At 56.2% G+C, this 21,309-nt stretch overlaps 1 protein-coding gene across 1 annotated transcript; it reads left to right on the top strand.

Annotated features, from left to right (window-relative positions):
* The first annotated feature begins 917 nt into the window (after positions 1-917).
* On the top strand, positions 918-3,622 carry LOC127028894 (outer dense fiber protein 3-like). Its single transcript, XM_050914546.1, has 6 exons — positions 918-1,026; positions 1,784-1,984; positions 2,207-2,308; positions 2,573-2,694; positions 3,124-3,264; positions 3,520-3,622. The coding sequence occupies exons 1-6, from the start codon at positions 921-923 to the stop codon at positions 3,604-3,606; spliced, it is 759 nt and encodes a 252-aa protein (XP_050770503.1). The 5' UTR covers positions 918-920; the 3' UTR covers positions 3,607-3,622.
* The last annotated feature ends 17,687 nt before the right edge of the window (positions 3,623-21,309 follow it).

Below are 21,309 nucleotides of genomic sequence, written 5' to 3'. Positions count from 1 at the left end.
AGGCTGCGATGAAAAACAATCCCCTGTATCCCAGCCAGGCCCAGTACAGAAAGCCTGCTGTGCCCGCTCACGCTTCTTATTCCTATGAGAAACCCATGAGAAATGGGGCATTTGACTTCTCGGGGAGAAGTCTGAAGACGCTCCCGATCTCTGGCTGGCATCTAGCTTTACTTGCGTGACCTCGAAAGTACACACAAGTCGGCACAGTTTCTTCTGCACCGTGGGAAAGGCCTCTCTTGCCTCTGTTTCCAAGGACAAACTCCCCAAAGCGGCACCACAGAGGTATTCCGAAACCTCGCTAACTGAGAGCCCCCAGCAGCAAATTCTGCTGACTAACACCCGGCCCAGCTCGCCCTCCCCAGGAGGAAGAACGTAGATTAAGGGACATCTGGAAAGTAAGGCACGAGATCGAAATTCCAGGCGTTCAAATGCACATCCATATTATGATGTGAGCCCAACAGCATAAGAACATAAGGCTGCTAGATTAAACGCAAAAAGCACATCGCTTTTTCCCTCATTGCACGTTTCTGCCGTGCAGACCTCATGAAGGTCTGGCCCTGCTACCTGGGCGTCCCCTGCTCCCGATCAGCCGTATGATGCAACAGCACATATGACAGGCGCCAGGAGCCTCTATGATGTCACAGTGCGTCTCCATGACGAGCCAAGGCCTCTCCCCAAGGCCGCCTGGCAGCTGACACCACAGCCTCTCCTGCCCGATCGCTGCCTGCCCTCACTCTCGCCGCGCTCTGTGACCGAGAGCTGCAGCAGCCGACTAGCTCATCCGCACCCAGTCCGACGGCCAAGGCTGAGAAAGCTGAAGCGTTGCTGCTCCTCCCGGGGAGGTTTCACACCGGGCCTCTGCCAGGGAAGGCCCTCAGCAACTCTCCTGCTCTTGCCGTAGGCTTTGTAGCCCCTCCAACATGGACGGAGCCTGGGTGGGCACCTGGAGACCTCATCGCCCACGCGGCCCCATCATGGCCCAGTTCACCAGCCCGGGACCCAAGTACGCAATCCCCGGGACAACAGGTAAAGCCACCGTCGCCAGGGGGGTGCACCACTTCCACTGCCTCCAGGGGACAAGCAGCCACAGCTCCATTCCCCTTTGCTCCAAGCCTCCCTGCTCTCAGCTGCAGCAAGGACACAGGCCTGCCAGAGGAAGGCTCCGGCTGCTCCTGGAGAGCCCCGGCAAAGAGCTGCCTGCCTCCACTGAGCACAGAGGTGGCCTTAGCGGCGCCTTAACCCTGACTGCGCAGGAGGAAGCTTGTTCTGCATCTTTGCTCCAAACTTGTTGCTCCCACCTCACCCTTTTCTTCCTCTCCTCTTCCTTTTTTTCTTCTCCTCCTCTTCTTTTTTTCCTTCTCCTCCTCCTTCTCTTCTTCTCCTCCTTTTTCATCTCCTCCGCTTCTTCTCCTTCACTTTCTTCTTCTCCTCCTCCGTAATAGCAGGGAAGTTTCAATTTCTTTCCCATCGGGGCTCCAGCAAAGCAAAACGTCCCAGAGGCCACCTTGACATTTGCTTTTTAAGTTAGCTTAGCAAGTGTTTGGGGGTTTAATACTTGCTAAGAATAGCATTTTGGTGATATGCTGATTCATTGCACAGTGCCTACATCGTTCTGGCTGGAAGGTAGTGTCCCATTGTATTGGCCTGCTGGTGTCCTTCTTGGAGGAAGAAATCACGCAGGAGGGGAACTTCTTGAGGCAGGCCACTCCAACTACTCCACTCAGAACCTAGCTTGAAATAGGGAGTTGCAGGCAGGTGTCCTTTCACAGGCTTTTCTTCCTAGGTTACCTGGCTCACAACCCCACCAAAACCAAAGCCCCTGCCTACACATGTCAAGGGCCGAAACCTCCCGTCGCAGACAGCTGCTCTCCGGGTCCTCGGTACTACGTCCAGCCCTCCATCACCAGGAACGGGAAGTACGTGGCTCCAGCACAGCCCATGTGCGGCCTTCCCAAGATAAAGAGCGAGATCACCCCGGGACCAAGTGAGTACCATTTCTCCAGCACTTCTTCCAGGCAAGACAAGCACGCCTTCCTTTTGCCCTGTGCTACCGGGGTACAAAACCATCCGCTCCCGCCCTCAAGGAGCTTCAGAGCTTTCCAGACAGAAAGCAAGCAAGGCTGAGCACCTCCTCCTCACCTTTCCTCTTTGGCTTGAGGAAAAGAGCCCAGCTTCACTGCTTTTCTCCGCTTCTCCTCTGCCCTAGGCGACTACTCCACCGACAAGGCCAACAAACACCTCTACAAATGCGCGCCGGCGCAGTCCATGGCCTTCCGGCACAAGGCCGTCAAAACCGGCCAACCTCCAGGTAAGGGAACGCGGGGACAAACACACACTTGCAGCCTGCGCGTCCTCCAGGGAAAACCTGCTGGACAGATGTGTGTGGAGCAGATTTGTCGGTTGTGGAGCTGCCGACACACGCTGCGGGCGATAGAAGACGGAGGCATTGGGAGGAGGGGCAAGACATCCTTCCTGCTCCTCGCAGCAGGCTTGGCAAGCTGCTGCTCTCCCCCCAGGCACTGCTCCTCTCCCCGCAGGACTCACACACGCTCTCTTCCCATTCCCCTTCCAGGTCCTGGCACCTACACCCTGCCTAGGCTGGTGGGACCCAACACAGCCTACACCCACGCCAGCCCGTGCTACTCCATGAAAGGGAAGAGTAAGCACAATGGCTTTGCTGAAGACCTCTCCAAGGTGAGCTACGCTTCTCTGCTCTCTCGCGTCGGCAACTGAAGCTCAGCTGCTCTCCTCAGGGCAGAAGGGCTCCAACGCCTGCTGCAGCCTCTCTTGACGCACACTTCCTGCACCAGAGGTAAAAGCCAAGAAGCCCCGGCTCCCCTGGCTCTCCTGCTCTAGGCAGCGACACTGACACCTGCAGTCCCTCGCTTTCCAACACTAACAGTTTTGGTGGGGCAAAGCTGATGGCCACTAATGGGAATCTCCCTCCTCCTCGGGGAAATCTGCCTCTCTGCAGGGCAACAGGAGGTGCCCTTGTTCCAATCGCTCCATGCCTCTCACACCACTTCTCTGGCCAGCCAGCTCAACTAGCGCTGCCCGCGTGGGCACCCGGCAAGAATCAACACTTGCCTTTTGTACCCAACAACCTGCCTGCCTCTCTTCCAGACGCCAGGTCCTGCTGCATTCCCCAAGGTGGAACTGGACGTCTACAAAAAGAGGGCTCCCATGTACACGATGGGAACCAAAAGCGGACTTGGAGGAGACAAAACAGTGAAGCCGGGGCCGGCAGACTACTGCCCGGGAAAGGTAAGGCAGCCTGCCCGCCTCTCCTCCTCTGCTTTGCAACAACCAGCCCTTAAGCATCTCCCCCTTCCGATGGGGCTTCTGAGAACTCAAGACCACCCTAGCTAAAAGTGCCCAGGCATGCACACAGCAACGCACAACAAACGGCAAATGCACGTACATCAACTCGTTATGCCAGACGGCCTCACTGAAGACAAGTCGTCTTGAGAAGAGGCCACCACGGTCACCCTTTTTTTCTTCTCCCTTTTCCCCTTCCAGGTGACGCTGATCAAGCCCCAGGCACCCGCTCCCACTTTTGGACTCCGACATTCCCTCTACACAACTCCTCTAATTTCTCCGCTATGAGTCTAATAAAACAACATATCCCCAAAGATCTGGTCTGTTCACCTTCAGCTGCGGGGAGAGGGGGTGTGCGGGAGTGAGGACGATCGGCTCTCTCCATCTCATGTCTAGGCCTCAGCCAAAACATTGCAAGATGAGGACGAGGGGAGAGCACTGAGATCAACAGTGTAAGCGAGGCAGAGCACTGACATGAAGTGCTTCACGTTTATATGAAGTCATTCATGGAGTTTTGTCGCTTTTGGAGGCAGGTCCATGCCCGGTAGCTCCCCAGGACTCCTCCCAGGCAGCTCCAGGAGCACTTTTGGTTTCTCCTGGAGAGAGGAGAATTCCCTGGTAGCAGCCCCAACGCTTCTAAGGTCGCTACGCAAAGAGCATTGTGTATGCTGGGGGAAGGTCCAGGCTTGGTAGCTCCCCAGGATTCCTCCCAGGCAGCTCCAGGAGTGTGTTGGCCTCCTCTGGAGACAGGTGAATTCCCAGAGAGCAGGCCCAGACTCCTCCAAGGTAGCTACCCAAAGAGTTTTGTCAATGTTAGGGGCAGGTCCATTCCCGGTAGCTCCCCAGGACTCCTCCCACGAATCTCCCGGAGCATTTGGGTTTCTTCTGGAGACAGCGGAATTCCCAGGTAGCAGCCCCAGACACTTCTAATGAAGAAACCCAAAGAACATTGCCTAGGTTGGATGCAGGTCCATGCATGCTAGCACCCCAATACTCTTCCAGGACATCTCCTGGAGCATCTTGGTTTCCTCTGGAGACAGGTGAAGTCCCAGGGAGCAGCCCCCGACTCTTCCGAGGTAGCTACCCAAAGAGCATTGTCTATGTTGGGGGAAGGTCCATACCTGGAAGATCTCCAGCATGTTCAAGCCTTAGGTGTAAACCCTGAGGATGAACAGAGGAGGGGAAAAAGGCTCTTCAGAGGCTGGAGTGATGATCAGTTTTCTTCCCAGGTGGCCTGGTTTTGGCTGGGACAGAGTTAATTTTCTTCTCAGTAGCTGGTACAGTGCTGTGGTTTGGATGTAGTGTGAGAATAATGTTGAGAACACACTGATGTTTTAGTTGTTGCTAAGTAGCGCTTATCTTAAGTTGAGGATTTTTCACTTTCCCATGCTCTGCCGGCAAGCAGGTGTGCAAGAAGCTGGGAGGGAGCACGGCCAGGACAGCTGACCCGAACTAGCCAAAGGCATAGTCCATACCATAGAACGTCATGCCCAGTATAGAAACAGGGGGGAGGTGGCCAGGAGGAGCGGATTGCTGCTCGGGCATCGGTCAGTGGGTGGTGAGCAACTGCATTGTGCATCACTTGCCTTTTCCTGGGTTTTATTTCCCTTTTTTTCTGTTATAGTCCTTTTCATTACAATTATTATTATATTCTTATTCTTAGTTAGTCTTCCACCTCAGCCCAGCTTAGATAACTGCATTCTGGCTCAGGGCTGACTGGGGGCTGGCGAGCCTCAAGGCAGCAGCAGCAGGAACCGCTCTGACCCTGGTTGTGGGGTTGTCCCTGGGGCTGAGCACTCGGGCCCAGGCCTGGTGAACTGGGCCACGGTGGGGCTCGTGGGCGGTGAGGTCTCCAGGTCCCCCCAGGCCCGGCCACGCTGGGAGACACCTGCTCCTGCGCCTGCAGCTCCCCTGGGCCTTGTGCTGGGCCTGGGCCCGGGCCTGGGCCTGGGCCTGGGCCTACCTTTAGCCCTGGCCCTGGCCCTGGTCCCCCCCTCGCCCCGGCTGCCCCCAGCCCGACTCTCACCCATGCCTGCTCGGGCCCCTCGGCCTCTGTGCCCCCGCCCCAGGCTGGCTGGCACAGGCCAACACCGGCTCTGCTGATTGGCTCAGCCGTGGCCAATGGCGTGCCTATTGCCGGGCGAGCAGGGGCAGCCCGGGCCTCTCCTGCCAGAGCTGGCCTGCGCCCGCTGCCCCCCACCGCAGCTCGCTCCTCAGCCAGCCGGGACACTGGGCCTGCGGAGAGACGGCCTTCGAGAAGGGCCGTTTCACCTGGAGCTGTTCTCTCAGCAGCGCAAGGTGTGTGCACAGCTCTGCCGTCCCTCGGTGCGCTCCCGGGGTCTGGGCCTGCTCAGGGAGGGAGGGGAGGGGGGAAAGGAGGGGGGAGAGGAGGGGAGCTGCCCTGGATGTGCTCCGCATGGGCACGTCTTTCCCCAAATGCGGGTCTGCCTGTGCTGCAGCCACAGCCCTGGGCAGGAGGAGCTGCGGGACGGGCGCCGCTGGCGTCGGCCAGGCCGGCACCTGGCGGGAGACAGGGCTGTGCCCCCGGTCCCACCGCCCGTGCTGAGCCCAGCACCCAGGGCCTTCCTCAGGCCTGGCCTTCCCCTGGGGCTGAGGAGGAGAGACGCCCTGTGCTGGCGTGGCCCAGGGCATCGTCCTGCGGCCAGCAGGAAGGACGGAGCCCCCATCCCTCTCCCCAGGGGGGCTGCCCAGTGTGCTTCGCTTCTGTCCCCGGGGCTCCCCAGCGCTGGCAGGCCCCGCAGAGCTTCAGGGCCAAGCAAGTGGCGGGGCGCCAGGGGCTCGTGGGGCTCAGGGCAGCTTTGGGCATCTGCGAGGCCGAGGCGTGGCTGCCCCTTTGCTTCTGCAGATGCAGTGATGTGCTCCCCCCTTGATGGTGAAAACTGTTTCTCCTCACGGCACGTGGGCTGGACAGCTGCCACGTCCCTGTTAGTCTGGGAGGCCTTGAGGGAAGCGAGGAAGTCCCAGCATGCTCACAGGTAGGGGGACAGTGGAAAGGAGCCATGTCAAGGTTGTGCTGCTGTTTCACAGCTGAACTCAGCCATTTGTGTGCATCCCAGCACCAAAGTCAGCTTTTTTTCCTCCAAGCTGCACAGCTTTTGGCCAGCGAAAGCAAGCTGGGCTGAGCTGGCCTTTGGGATAACTCGGCTCCTTTCTTTTTTAACTGTGTGCCTGCACTTTTGCTTTTGTCCACCTTTTCTTTCCGCTCCCCTTCCCCCAGTTCCATGCTCTATTAAAGGTAATTTTGATTGGACTTTGTGGACAGATCTTTGAGTAGGTAGATACAGGATATAAGTATAGACTGGTCTGTACCTTCAGAGCTGTAGGCTATAGAGTAGATCGAGATGGGCCGTGGGTAGAGTTACTGTTTGCTAATTACAATTTCCATATTCTAAAATTGGCAAGCATGGGGACAGCAGTGTGGTCCTCCTACTGAGAAGCTGGGCTCAGTGTAGAATGACAGGAAGCCCACCCTGACTGGTAGAGTAGGAAGCGAGACCGAAAAGGAGCACAGCCAAGAGAGCCGTTAAAGTAGCAGCTGAAAGGCGGTCACTGCTGCATGCAAGGTGGGCGAGTGTGGGCTGGATTGCCAGAGGGCTCTGCTGCTAACACTGGCAACGGGTAAGCATCAGGTCCTCTTCAGGGAAGGTGAGATGCATTTGAGTCTTTCAAAAGGGCCTTCGTAAGTGCTGTCAATTGGGGCCCTGTGACAGCGATGGTAAGGTCATCAGCCTGCAGCTCTGCAGCAGTTAAAACTACCGCTGAAACAGTTTTGATGGCGGATGCTGTTCTGTGTGTTGTGTTTTGGGTCCTCATTTCATTGAGCTAGAATTATTTCTTTGTGATGAGGTGACGGGGATCTTCTTGCACTGATCTTCTCTTTCTGGAGCGCCTCCTGACAGCCTTTGTCCTCCAGAGCTTTGCCCTCTGTTCCTGAGAGGAGCGATGGTCGCAGTGTGGAACGAATCCTGTCGGTAATGACTTCACCAGTAGGCTTGGATGTTCTGAATTGCTGAAGACAAGCAGACACGGCAGGTGCTCCATCCCTGAGTTGTGATGTGCTTAAAATCTCAATGGAATACGGGAGTGTTTCGTCCTCCTGCCCCTCCTCCTCCTCCTCTTGCCTCCTCTTGCCTCCTGTTGCCTCCTCCTCCTCGTCTTCCTCTTTCCTTCTTTTGCCTCCTGCTGCTTCCTCCTCTTCCTCCTCCAGTTACTTCCTGTTGCATCTCTTCCCTCCTCTTCCTCCTCCTCTTGCTATCTGTTGCCTCCTGTAACCATCTCCTCCTCCTCCTCCTCCTGTTTTCTCCTCTTGCCTCCTCTTCTTTCTCCTCCTCCTGCTCCTCTTCCTCTCCCACCTCTTGCTGCTGCCTCCTGTTGCCTCCTCCTCTTCCTCCTTTTGTCCCCTGTGGCCTCCTGTTGTCTCCTCCTCCTTTTCCTCATGTTGCCTCCAGTTTCTTTCTGTTGCCTTCTCTTCCTGTTGCCTCCTCTTGCCTCCTCCTCCTCCCCCTCCTGCTGTTTCCTCATGTTGAATCCTCCTCCTCCTCCTTTGTCCTCCTGTTGCGTCCTGTTGCCTTCTCCTCCTGTGGCCTGCTGTTGCCTCTTCTTCCTCCTCCTCCTGCTGAGTTTCTCCTGTTGCTTCCTCTTGCATTCTCCTCCTCCACCTCTTGTTGCTTCCTGTTGCCTCCTATTGCTTCCTCCTACTCCTCATCCTATTTTCTCCTGTTGCCTCATGTTTCTTCCTCTTCCTGTTGCCTCCTCCTCAACATCATCCTTCTTCTGTTGCCTCCTGTAGCCTCCTCCTCTTCCTCTTCTTTCTTCCTCGGGCCTCCTCTACCTTTTGCCCCCTGTTGCCTTTTCTTGCCTCCTTTAGCCCACACTTCCCTCCCCTTCCCGCCTCCTCCGGTCGCCTCCTGTTGCCTCCTCCTCCTCCTCTTGCCTCCTGTTCCCTCCCTCTTCTGTTGCATCCTTTTGCCTCCTTTTGCCTCTTTCTTATTGTGTCCTCCTGTTGCCTCCTCTTGTTGCCTTTTGTTTCCTTTTCTTGACCCTCTTTCCTCCTCCTGCATCTTCTTGCCTCCTCTTGCTTCCTGTTGCCTCCTCCTCCTCTTGCCTCCTCTTGCCTCCTCTTGCCTTCTCTTGTATCCTGTTACTTCCACCACCTCCTCCTCTTCCTCTTGCCTCCTGTGTCCTCCTGTTACCTCCTCCTCCTCCTCTTCCTCGTCCTGTTGCACTTTTGTTGCCTCTTGTTGCCTCCTCCTCCTCCTTACCATCCTGGTCCTCCCCTTCCTGGTGCCTCCTGTTGCTTCCTTTTCCTGCTCCTCCAATTTCTGCCTGTTGTCTCTTCCACCTCCTCCTCCTCCGCCTCCTCCTCCTCCTCCTCTTTCCTCATGTTGAATCCTCCTCCTCATACTTCTGTTGCCTGCTGTTGCTTCCTGTTGCCTCCTGTTTCCTCCTGTTGCCTCGTGGTGCTTACTCTTGCCTTCTCCTACTCCTCTTCCTGTTTCCTCCTCTTGCCTCCTGTTTCCTCTTCCTCCTCTTCCTTCTCTTTTTGCCTCCTGTCCCTCCTCCTTCGGTTGCCTTGTTTTTCCTCCTGTTGCCTCCTTTTGCCTGCTCCTCCTCTTCCTCTTGCCTCCTTTTGCCTCCGGTTGCCTCCTGTTTCTTTTTATTCTTCCTCCTCCTCTTGCCCCTTTTTGCCTCCTGTTGCCTCCTTCTCCTGTTGTGTCCTCTGGCCTCTTCCTCCTTCTTCTCCTCCTTTTGCCTCCCGTTGCATCTTACTCTTCCTCTTGCTTCTTGTGGCTTCCTGTCGTCTCTTCCTCCTCCTCCTCCTCCTCTTATTTCATCCTTTTGCCTTTTGTCGCCCCCTTTTGCCTTGTCCTCCTGTTGCCTTCAGTTGCTTCCTCTTCCTCCTCCTCTTCCTCCTCCTGTTGCCCCCTGTAACCTCCTGTTGCCTCCTCCTCCTTCTCATGTTTCCTCCTCTTCCTCCTCCAGTTACCTCTTGTTGCCTCTTCCTTGTACCTCTCCCTTTTTCTCCCGTAGCCTCCTCTTGCCTCTTCCTCCTCTTCCTCCTCTTCCTCCTGTGGCCTCCTGTTTTTTCCTCCTCCTCCTCCTGTTTGCTCTTCCTTCTTCCTGTTTCCTCCTCTTGCCTCATTTTGCCTCCTTCTCCTCCACCTCCTGTTGCCATCTCCTCCTTTACCTTCTCTTCCTCCACTTGCCTCCTCTTGCCTCTCGTTTCCTGATCCTCCTCAGGTGGCCTCCTGTTGCCTCCGGTTCAATCCTGTTTCTTCTTCCTCCTCCTCCTGTTGCCTCTTGTTGCCTCCTCCTGTACGTCCTCCTCCTTTTCTCTATTGTTGCCTCCTCTTGCCTCCGCCTCCTCTTGCCTCCTGATGCCTCCTGTTTCCTCCTCCTCCTCCTCCTCCTCCTTCTTATTCTCCCTGTGCCTCCTGTTACCTCCCTGTCCTTTTGCCTCCTCCTCCTCCATCTCCTTCTCCAGTTGCCTCCTGTTGCCTCCTCCTCATGTTCCCTTCCATTGACTTATCCTGCTCTTCCTCCTCTTGCCTACTGTTGCTTCCTCCTCCTTCTCCTGTTTACCTCTTGTTGCCTCCTGGTGAAAACTCCTCCTCCCCTTCCTGTTGCCTTCTCCTTCTCCCTTTTCCTCCTGTAGCCTCTTTTGCCTCCTCCTTCTCTTCCACCTCTTGCCTACTGTTTTTTCCTCCTCCTTCTCCTCCTCTTTGCTCGTTTTCTCTTGCTGCCTCCTGTTGCCTCTTGCTGTCCTTTATGGACTCCTCTTCCAGTGGCCTCCTGTTGCCTCCTCTTGCTTCTTCTTCCTCCTCCTCCTGTTGCCACCCAACAGGGTTTATATATGTTACGGATGTTCTGTAGATGTTTATCTATGTTACAATACTGTTGTGCGGAGCAATCAAATCACTCATGTTAAGGGGTGGGCTAACCAGTTCCTATTGCTCCCATAACCGGTATGTACTTGTCCCATGCAGGATCAGTACGTGCTTGTCCTGTGCAGGCGGTGCAGCCGTGTGCTCAGTGGTGTGTCAGTCTTCATTGGTCTAAACCCATGTCCCGTGCAGGTGCGGGGTTTAGCCTGGGTTCTGGTCAGTTGTGGTTCTGGCCGTGGTTATACGCCCGGTTTCACCGAAGGGTAAATCTTCTGTTGTTTTGTCGTTGGTGTGGGCTTTCTCAGGCGGTGAGAGCTGGCTTCGGTTGGGTCTTGAGGTCACATCGACGCCGAGGTAAAAGCTCACAGTCTCAGGTAGCGTTCATTCTTCTAAGCCAGTCGTATTGCAGTGAGCATCTTGCCTTTCAGAGACCCTCCTCTTCTTTTGTCCATCAGGACCTATTCCCTTAATATAATACTTGGGAGTTATAGTATTACAAAGAGAAAGACAACATTTAATACTCACATAAAAGACAGCAAAATGAATAATACTCTTATTAAGATCATTCTAAGTTTTTGTGCCCATTGAGCAGTATTAGGAAACCCTGACCTTCGCCAATTTTAAAGCATCAAAAGGTTGTTCTTGTCCTGCTTCATGTAGGGCTTGTAACATGAGTTTTATTTTGTTCGATATCTGTCTTTATTTTGTGATGTTGAATGACATAAAAGTAGCAGCTAGTAGTAATTAGGGCCCATACTCCGCCCTGTGCTGCTAAAATGTAATCTGAAGGCCAGTCGGTCCTGAATAACTATTTGTGGAGGTATATTCTTACGAATTAGGTGTTTCTGTCGTAGGATGAGTTTTTGCCGTCTGGTCCTGTTTTCACATGGGAATGAGGAATCCAGGAATCTCTACCCTCCGCCTTGATTACAGAAAAAGAGGTTGGTAACACAAGAGAGGGTTCTTTGCATTTTGGAGACAATACATTTTTCCGTGCATCTACCTTTATCCCCACTTTATCCCCTGGGGAGAAGGTCTGTGATGATCCCTCCAGTGATGCTGGCTGTGCCATTTGGGCCTGATTCTGATTTGGGTGTACCGTTGGTTGAATATTTAGGATCTGTTGTGTTACTTGTTCATCCCCAGCTAATAGGCTTCTAAGAGTCCTTTTATTTGTTCTTTGTTGGAAATGTGTGTTCTCGCTGAAGTTATAAAACCTCTTTGTTTCTAAATTTTCCCATGGCTTGGCGCTCTCCAAAGGCACGTCACTAGTCTATGTCGACGTTAACCGATTTATCTGTGCTTACTTTACAGGCTTCGGTTATGGCAATTAATTCAGCTGCTTGTGCACTTGGTCTGGGCTAATTAACGCTGAGCCGCTTCTTACCACTTTACTTTCTGCAGGAACTGCAAAACCCGTGATGCCATGTCCCCTTAGGTAATACGAAGAACTGTCAACCTCTAGATTCAAACCAGGATTTGCAAGAGGCATATCTTGGAGGTCTTCTCCTATTTTTCCGTATTCTTGTATGACCCCTATACAGTCGTGATGCGGTGGTCCTTTGTGGGGTAGTGGCAGTAAGGAAGCTGGATTTAAAGCATGGCAATGTTTCAGAGTAACGCTGTCAGCTGTTCAGAGTGTTGCTTCCTATTTCTGAAGGCATTGAGGCCACCAAGCTTGGTTTATGTGCTTTGGCAAGCTTGTTTCCACTTTGTGTCCTTTGTGGGGCAGTGGAAATAAGGAAGCTGAATTTAAAGTGTGGCAACATTTCAGTGTTACATGGTGACTGGCATTCTTTTAATATCCCTTGGCATACAAAACCTTTGGATTAGGGGTTTTACCCCTTCGATGGCTTCGTGGGATAATGGATATTGTTTGAGTGAAGGTGGGGGATCTTCTCTAGTTCGCAGGATAATCGGTTTTTTGGATTTTAGGAGTCCTGCTTCAGTGGGATCCCACCGCCAAAGATGGGGCAGGAGTTTTTGCAGTTCTTTTAGTAGGGTGAAATCTCTAGGGCTTTCCTGTAATGGGGCAACTAATTTAGATAAATTGTTGATAGGTCTCTGGATCCGCATGCCGTGGGGGGAACAGTGTAAATTTGCCTGCACTTTGCAGCATCAAGGTCTCCCTAAGAAATTTGTTAGGCTGTTTGCAAGTAGTATAAAAGAATGCGTAATTAATAGGGGCCCTAGCTGGAGGGGCATCTCTTCTGAACAGGGCACATGTTGGGGACTTCAGTTCCCATGATATATATTTGTTCCAATGTGTTCCTGTGTGTTTAGAGCTGAATGCATAGTGCCCGTATCTATTAGGCAGAAATAATTTCCCACCACCACCACCCTAAGGGTCAGCTGGAGCTCTTGTTGTGGGTTTATAGTATTTAAAATCATGTGGGCCTTATTGCTGGTTGCTGCATAACAGGTTCCCAGTAGTTGCCAATCTTGGTGTAGCGGGTTGACCCTGGCTGGATGCCAGGTGCCCACCAAAGCCGCTCTATCACTCCCCCTCCTCAACTGGACAGGGGAGAAAAAATAAAACGAAAGGCTCGTGGTCGAGATAAGGACAGGGAGATCACTCACCAATTACCGTCACGGGCAAAACAGACTCGACTTAGGGAAAACTTAGTTTAATTTATTGCTAGTCAAATCAGAGCAGGATAATGAGAAATAAAACCAAATCTTAAAACACCTTCCCCCCACCCCTCCCTTCTTCCCAGGCTTAACTTTACTCCTTATTTTCTCTACCTCCTCCCCCCGCCCCGAGCGGCGCATGGGGACGGGGAATGGGGGTTTGGGTCAGTTCATCACACATTGTTTCTGCCGCTCCTTCCTCCTCAGGGGGAGGAGGACTCACACTCTTCCCCTGCTCCAGCGTGGGGTCCCTCCCACGGGAGACAGTCCTCCATGAGCTTCTCCAACGTGAGTCCTTCCCACGGGCTACAGTTCTTCACGAACTGCTCCAGCATGGGTCCCATCCACGGGGTGCAGTCCTTCAGGAACAGACTGCTCCAGCGTGGGTCCCCCGCGGGGTCACAAGCCCTGCCAGCAAACCTGCTTCAGCGTGGGCTCCTCTCTCCACAGGGCCACGGGGCCACAGGTCCTGCCAGGAGCCTGCTCCAGCGCGGGCTTCCCATGGGGTCACAGCATCCTTCAGGCACCCACCTGCTCCGGCGTGGGGTCCTCCACGGGCTGCAGGTGGAGATCTGCTCCCCCGTGGACCTGCATGGGCTGCAGGGGGACAGCCTGCCTCACCATGGTCTTCCCCACGGGCTGCAGGGGAATCTCTCTCTGCTCCGGCGCCTGGAGCACCTCCTCCCCCTCCTTCTTCCCTGACCTTGGTGTCTGCGGAGTTGTTTCTCTCCCATCTTCTCACTCCTCTCTCTCTGGCTGCAACTGCCACTCCCCTGTAACTTCTTTTGCCTTTCTTAAATATGTTATCACAGAGGTGCTACCACTGTTGCTGGTTGGCTCGGCCTTGGCCAGCGGCGGGTCCGTCTTGGAACCCACTGGCATTCACTTTATCGGACATAGGGGAAGCTTCTAGCAGCTTCTCACGGAAGCCACCCCTGTAGCCCCCCCCGCCACTAAAACCTTGCCACGCAAACCCGATACACTTGGGTACTGTTATGTTCTTGTGCGGGTGCAGGGGATTGAATTTGGAAGTCACGGTTAAAGCAGGCATAGCTTGTGGTGTCAGAGAAAACCAGGGCTTTAAAGGGGCAATCTTTTTTCCAGTGTCCTAATTACCCACAGTAGTTGCAGCAGTCGGCTCGGGGAATTTCAGGGGAAAAAAGTCCTTGCGGTTTATGGCGTCCTTGCCCTTGGCCCCTCCCTCTGAGGAAGAAGGGTCCTGGACCCCTAAGGGCTGCAGCTAGCAAGGAAACTTTTCCCTCCCGTTGTTTGTTCCTCAGTTTCTCCTTACTGTCTTTCCTGCCATTAAAGACAAAAGTCGCTATACTAACAATTTCATCTATTCCTTTCCCTTGCCATCCTGGAGCATGTTTAGAAAACTGGTTTTGGATGTCAGGAGTGGATTGGTCGACAAAAAGGGAAACAAGTAATGACTGATTTTCAGGATTTTCAGGGTGGCCCCCTCCGTACATACTCCTTTGTTTAGCTAACCGAGCATAGAAATCGGATGGGTGCTCTGTTGACCCTTACTGACATTCCTTCACTTTACTCCACTTCATTGGTTTTCGTCCTGCTCACTCCAGGGATTCTAACAGTGCATCTCTACATTGTCTCAAGGTGTCCCTGCTTCTGTCCTATGATCCCATCCTGGGTTGGCCATCAGCCACGGTCTTCTCCCAGCAGCTTCTGCAGCCCACCTTGGATTATGCTCCTGGGTTCGTATACGCTCATCTGGGGTAAGCACCGATTCAAATAATTGTCGGACGTCTGCCCAAGTTGGATCGTATGCTCTGAGGATACCCCAAATGGTCCGGACTACTTTTTCTGGGTCATTTCTGAGCCTGGGCATCTGTTGTTACCTGCCCCTGTGCTCAGCACTGTCCCTGTCCTCACGCTCAGAGCCATACCCACCTGCCACGCTTGACACCCTTCCCATCCCAGTGTCAGTGCTGACCCCATCCCCATGCTCGGCACTGGCCCCGGCCCTGGCCCCGGCCCCATGCTTGGCCCTGGCCTCCACGCTCTGTGCGAGCCCTGCCCCTCACCTTGGCCCTGGCCCCCCATTCAGTGAGGTCCCCAGCCCCATGCTCAGCAGCACCCCTGTCCCACGCTGGCATGGTTTAACCCCGGTAGGCAGCTAAGCCCCACACAGCCACTGACTCACTCTGCCCTGCAGTGGGACGGGGGAGAGAATCAGAAGGTTAAAAATGCAAAACCTCGTGGGTTGAGATAAAGACAGTTTAACAAGGAAAACAAAACAAAACCAAACCAAGAGAACAAGCGATGCAGAAAGCCACAATTGCTCACTACCAGCCGACTGATGCCTAGCCAGTCCGGGAGCAGCAGCAGCTCGCAATTTTATTGCTGAGCAGACATCATAAGGTATGGGATATCCCTTTGGTCATTTGGGGTCAGCTGTCCCAGCTGTGTCTCCTCCCAAGGTCTGTGCACCCCCAGCCTGCTCGCTGGCGGGGCTGTGTGAGAGGCAGAAAAGGCCTTGACACTGTGCACGCACTGTTCAGCCGTAGCTAAAACATTGGTGTGTTACCGACACTGTTTTGGTCACAAATCCAAACCATAGCACCATACAGGCTACGATGAAGAGGCTTAACCCATATAAAACCAGTAGACATGCTCAGCGCTGTCACCAACTCCACACTCACTGAGGTCCCCACCTCTGTGCTTGGTGCCATCCCTGTCACACGCCTGCAATGTCCCCAAAGCCCAAACTTCAAAGTCGCCACCCCCTTGCTCGGTGCATCCTCGTCCCCACGCTTAGTGCTGTCCACATCCCCATGCAGTTGGCCCCGTTCCCGTTCCTGTGCTCGCCACTTTCGGCGTGCCTGCGATCGACAAGGTCCCTCTCGACACATGTAAGGCCGCCTTTCAGCGACTCCCAGAATGGTTGAGGTTGGAGGGCACCTCTGGAGACCACCTAGTCCAAGCGCCTGCTCGAGCAGGGTCCCCTGGAGCAGGCTGCCCAGGCCTGTATCCAGCCGGGTTGGGCCTGTCCCCAAGGCTGGAGACTCCACAGCCTCTCTGGGCGACCTGTGCCAGCACTGCAGCCCCGTACGGGTGCAAGAGCTCTACCTGCCCCCACGCTCGGCGCCGTCTCCACGCTGAGAGCGTGCTGAGGGCTCGGCCCCTGCCTCAGCACTTCAGACCCACCCCTGTGAGGCGGTGGCCGTGTCACAGGGGGTGGCAGGTAGCCGAGGGCGCCCCTGCCCGTATTGGGGGCACACGCAGATGGGTGGTGGTGATGTCACAGTGGCCACTGTGACCCATTGCCAAGGCCTTGATAAAGGGCTGCTGGCCTCCGGCCGTGCGTCAGTGCGACCTGGTGAGGTGAGGAGAGGGCAGGGGAGGAAGGGGCTTGCCCAGGGCTGCCGAGGGAGGAGGGGAGCCTCACACCTCGGGGCTCCGGGGCCTGTGCTGCAAGCTCACCATGTCCCGCCGCTCCCTCAGGGTTGGCAGAGGAGCGTCCGGAGGAGAAACCCCGGCCCTGCTGGGGCAGAGGATCTCCAAGCGCTCACCGTCGACGTGCACCATGTTCGCAGTGAAGCAGCAGGACCCCGACTCGAAGGAGCAAGGTGAGAGCAAAGCATCCCTCCCCTCCCCACAGCTGCCCATGGCTGGCAGAGGGGTTGTCGGGGCAGTCTGCGTGCGGCCAAGACCGGTGGCAGGGGAAGGCAGGAGCTCCCCAGTCGCCGTGGGGCAGGGTCCCTCCTCTCCTCAGCAAGCGGGGCCCAGGCTGGGCTGTGGGCACCTGCTGGGGCACCCGTGCCTGCCATGCTCCCTTCTTCTGCAAAGGCCCCAGCCCTGCCCTTCAGCCAGCTAGGCAGGGACAGAGCAGGGCCTTGGGGGCGATCCCGCAGGAACACTTCCCCAGCCCCGCAGAGGTGCTCATCCCAGCGGCATTTGCTCTCTCCCCTCCAGCATGCATGCTGTGTCGCCGGGCAGAGGCTGACCCGGATATCTGTGGGTGCAAAAGAGCGAAGAGAGGGCTCTGTGCCCACACGTATTGCCTGGTGAGTTCTCCTGGGGCTCCCTCCAGCTTTCGGCCAGGGATGGTCCCTTTCTTGCTGACCTAACGAGCTCCCGGCCTTCTCCGCTCTGCAGTTTCTTGCCAGCAGGCTTTTTCCGCAAGAGAGCGGGAACGGGTTTCTCATGGAGGACATCAGACGTGCAATCCAGGCAGCAGCCCACAAGGTGAGGACCTTGAGCAGGGAAGTTTGCCCCGGGAGAGGCTTGCGGGAGCTCCTCCTGGAGCCCAAGAAAGAAATCGCAGCCCTTCCACCAGCTCTGGGACAACCGCCTGCTCCCAGCAGCTCCACAGAGGCTCCGGCACAGGCCAACGCCTCGTGCGCCAGGCGGATCTGCGGGGTGTGAGCCAGCAGTGCCCACAGCCTGCGCCCTGCCCAGAGGCGTGGGGCTGGCCACGCAGGCCCTGAGCCTGCCGCTGAGGGGGCTGCTCTGCTCTTTCCAGCGCTGCTTCGTTTGTGGCGAGATGGGTGCCACCATCACCTGCCAGGAGAAGGGGTGCGTCCGCAGCTTCCATCTCCCCTGCGCCTCAGAGGGTGAATGTGTCACCCAGTTCTTTGGGCTGTACAGGTAAGGGCTGCCGGCCCTCGTGCAGGAGCCTCCTCGTCTTCAAGCCCCCTCCTGTCAGCAGTGGATGCACAAGTGAGGAACCCCAGGGACACTTCCCAGCAGCCTACCACAGCCACAGCCACAGCCAGAGCCAGAGCCCAGACAGGGTCTGGGGCTCCTTCACAGCTCCTCTGCCCTCCTCGCCATCTCCGGGGAAGGACTCAGCACTTCTCACCTCACCTCGCCCATCCCTTCCATCTTCCCCCCAGGTCCTTCTGCTGGGAGCACCGCCCAGAGCAGGCAGTGCAGGCCACTCCGGAGCAGAACAGCACCTGCATCGTCTGCCTGGAGCTCGTGGAGGACAAAAAGTCCTACCGCACCATGGTGTGCCCAGCATGCCAACACGCCTGGTTCCACCGGAGCTGCATCCAGAAACAGGCTGTCCACGCTGGCGTCTGCTTCCGCTGCTTGCATTGCCGAAACGAAGATCAGTTTGTGATGGAAATGCTCACCATGGGGATTCGAATCTCCAAGAGGTTGGTTTTTCTCTTCCCAGCTGCCAAGACGTCGGGCACAAGCGCAGCGCCAGGCCAGGGAGTGCCCCGGCAGGCCTGGCCTTCTGCTGTCCCCTGCCTCTTGTCCTCAGCTTCGTGGAGGAGCTGGAAATGGGGGTGGGGGCAGAAGCGCAGGGACAGCCTGGATCTGCCTGATGCTGGGGCAGCAGGGGCTCAACACTTTTCCCTTCCTTCTGCAGCAGACAACCATCATGGGAGAGCGACCAAGCGTTCGGACTGGTGTATCAGAGGCACAGCTGCTGCAATGCCAGCAAGTGCCTTTGTCCGGGAGGCAGGGAGCAGGCAGAGGAAGAGGGGTAAGTTGCCAAAGCAGCAATGGAGGGCTCTGCACGGGATCTCTGTCTCCGCACGGGCTTGGGGAGGAAGGACTAAGAACAAGGGCTCTGCTGGGCAGTCCCTTGCTTGCCTCACTTTGTCCTCACAACCGGCAACCTGTTTGCTTCCCCAGGCCCTGGCAACTGCTCCTGTGCAGCTCCTGCGCTGCCGAAGGCACCCACCGACACTGCTCCTACTTGAGGAACAGCGCAAGCACCTGGGAGTGCGACTGCTGTGCTGGCCTGGGCACTGGTAAGAGGCAAAGCGCCTGGGTGCCCCTGGGCTGGGGCCAGTGTCCAGGCTAGGCCTGGTAGCAGGGGCTTAGGGTGGGCTTGGCTCCGGGAGGGCTGTGGGCACCACAATGGCCTCTCCTGCCCCGGGGCTGGGTGGCCGTGCTGCTGACCTTCCTGCCTCTCCTCACAGCCTCCAGTGACAATCCAGAGCTTACCAGCCCCAGCACCGCCAGCCAGGTGGCATCAGGGCTGTCGCACCGCTCCCTGGTGTATGAGAGCAGCAGGCCCAGCACCATCACCCAGGCACCACTGGGGCCATTCCACAGCTCCCCAGTGCCTGAAAGCAGGAGCTGCTCCAGGCACCCTGGGCCAGACCGGATCCGACACCAGTTACGGTTACAACGGCGGGCGCAAAAGCCGTACAGCCGGCCTGGAAATCAGCGCGGGACCAGCCGTGTGCCAGCCCCAAGTGCTGAAAGCAGCACCTTTGGCACTGCCAGCCAGCTGGCACGGGGACCATCCGGCACCTCGCCAGCACTTGAAAGCAGCAGCCCCGGCACCGCCAGCCAGGTGGCACTGGGCCTGTTCCAAGGCTCCCCAGCGCCTGCCAGAAGCAGCTGCACAACCGCCATCCAGGCACCACTGGGGCCATCCCGCAGCTCCCCAGTGCCTGAAAGCAGGAGCTGCTCCAGGCACCCTGGGCCAGACCGGATCCGACACCAGTTACGGTTACAACGGCGGGCACAAAAGCCGTACAGCCGGCCTGGAAATCAGCGCGGGACCAGCCGTGTGCCAGCCCCAAGTGCTGAAAGCAGCACCTTTGGCACTGCCAGCCAGCTGGCACGGGGACCATCCGGCGCCTCCCCAGCACTTGAAAGCAGCAGCCCCGGCACCGCCAGCCAGGTGGCACTGGGCCTGTTCCAAGGCTCCCCAGCGCCTGCCAGAAGCAGCTGCACAACCGCCATCCAGGCACCACTGGGGCCATCCCGCAGCTCCCCAGTGCCTGAAAGCAGGAGCTGCTCCAGGCACCCTGGGCCAGACCGGATCCGACACCAGTTACGGTTACAACGGCGGGCACAAAAGCCGTACAGCCGGCCTGGAAGACGCTGCTGAGCAGTCATGCACCAGCCCCAAGTGCTGGCCCCCATCCCCCAGCACAATAAAGCTGGTTGCTCGTCTCATCTGCACTGGGAGATCCCACGCTCATTTGTCAGTCATCCTCCTCTGCCTTTCTCGAGGGGCAGCGTTAGGGGACGGGACTGGGTGGGCTGTCTTCTCCCCGAAGGTTGGCAATGCCTTCCCCAGACCTTCCTCCCCACGGGCTGGCCTTGGCCAGCTGCCCAGCACCTTGGCCATGTGCTTCAGGCCTTGCTGGCCCCGGGAGGCTGCTGTTCAGCGTCACTCCGGAGAAGCGATGTTCCCACGCACCCCCCCGAGCCCCGTCTGCACCCGCGGTCTCTGCCCCTTCCCCACTCCCCTGCGACAGCTCTTTCCCACCTCCGGGCGCAGCTCCGCCACCCCCCATGGCGCTCCCTGCCCCAGGGAGGGCAGCCTTGCCCAGGATGCCCTGACTGGGCCCCAGCGCCCTGGCATGTCCCGGGGAGCGGCGGTAGCCTTCCCAAGTCCAGCTGAAGCTCAAGAGGGTTTCTGCCAGTGGAGCTGCTGTGGCACTTCCATCACTTGGCAAGGTCTCTAACTTTTCGTGGGTTCACCTTAGTTTCTGCTCTGGGTGAGATTGTTGGCAAGCATTGAATTCGCGCAGCCTGGGCTCCCGTTCAATCGTCTTGTTGCTTTTTGTCCCAAAGCGCTTTGTCAGACAGCTGTCTAGTGAACGAGGCTTCTAGTGATGGTTCGCTATCTGGATATGCAGAAACAGGAGAGGGATGGAAGTTAACATTTTCAAGCTGGATGGACACAGCAGCTTGACTTTGTTAAATGTCTTGGTACATGTCAGATCAGCTAGGAGAGCATCCTCTGCCTTCTAGTGATGCTGGGTAAGATCACAAATCTTTAGTCTCGTGCTAGGTTTTCACCGGCAAACACTTCTGTGTACTTCTTCCTGCATCTGCTTTTGTCTCTGTAAAACCGACAGCTGGTCTCTGGGTCTTTTGCTTTGTAGTCAGTGATACTATTTTGCAGTTTAGTTCATCTGCATTCCTCTCTTTCTCTCACTCCCTCTCTGGTTTGGATAGCTGAATCATCTCATGACCTGTTCAAGAGAAGATTAACCAGGCACATATTCCTGTACTAAGGAATACAGTGGAGGAGAGAAAGGCAGAAGCGTCTCATCAGGCCACACGTAAAAATGCAATGGGATCGGCAGTTTCAGCCGTGTTTGGCAGTGGTGTTGCTGTCGCCCTGTGCTAGCTCAGTGCTTCTAGCTCGGACTCGGTGCAAAGGTTGCCGGTGAGTTTCTTGCTTGGTGCTGCCCGTGCCTTTGGTTGGTGTGGGGTCTGTGTGGTTGGCTGGAGTGTGGCTTCATGCCTTACCTGCTAGGCTGATTGATCTGCTTTGGGAAGATTTGGAGCTGTTGGAGAGGTGGGACTGAGAGCAGGGAAGGCATCTGGCTTTGGGCTCTTGTGTGGTTTCGTTAGTGCAAGGACGCGGACTGCTTTTTGGCTTATCCCTGCTGTTCGGTCCAGGTACATCAGCCTCCAAGAGAGGGAGAAGCCTAAAGGCAGCATCCTCCCCAGCAGGTTTTGTTCTAGGCGTCTTGTCTGTCCGATGCCCACTGTGGAACTG

The sequence above is a fragment of the Gymnogyps californianus genome, unplaced genomic scaffold, assembly GCF_018139145.2.
Source record: "Gymnogyps californianus isolate 813 unplaced genomic scaffold, ASM1813914v2 HiC_scaffold_47, whole genome shotgun sequence".
In the NCBI taxonomy this organism is placed as follows: Eukaryota; Metazoa; Chordata; class Aves; order Accipitriformes; family Cathartidae; genus Gymnogyps; species Gymnogyps californianus.
Note: the sequence above shows the minus strand (reverse complement) of the source record. Positions and strands in the feature narration are given on the sequence as shown.

What these genes read in the sequence shown, in the direction of transcription:
- LOC127028894 (XM_050914546.1), top strand. Translation starts at nt 921, where the DNA reads ATGGACGGAGCCTGGGTGGGCACCTGGAGACCTCATCGCCCACGCGGC. An exon ending in CGCAATCCCCGGGACAACAG is followed by an intron (nt 1,027 to 1,783) that starts GTAAAGCCACCG and finishes TTTTCTTCCTAG; the next exon opens with GTTACCTGGCTCACAACCCC. An exon ending in TTGCTGAAGACCTCTCCAAG is followed by an intron (nt 2,695 to 3,123) that starts GTGAGCTACGCT and finishes CCTCTCTTCCAG; the next exon opens with ACGCCAGGTCCTGCTGCATT.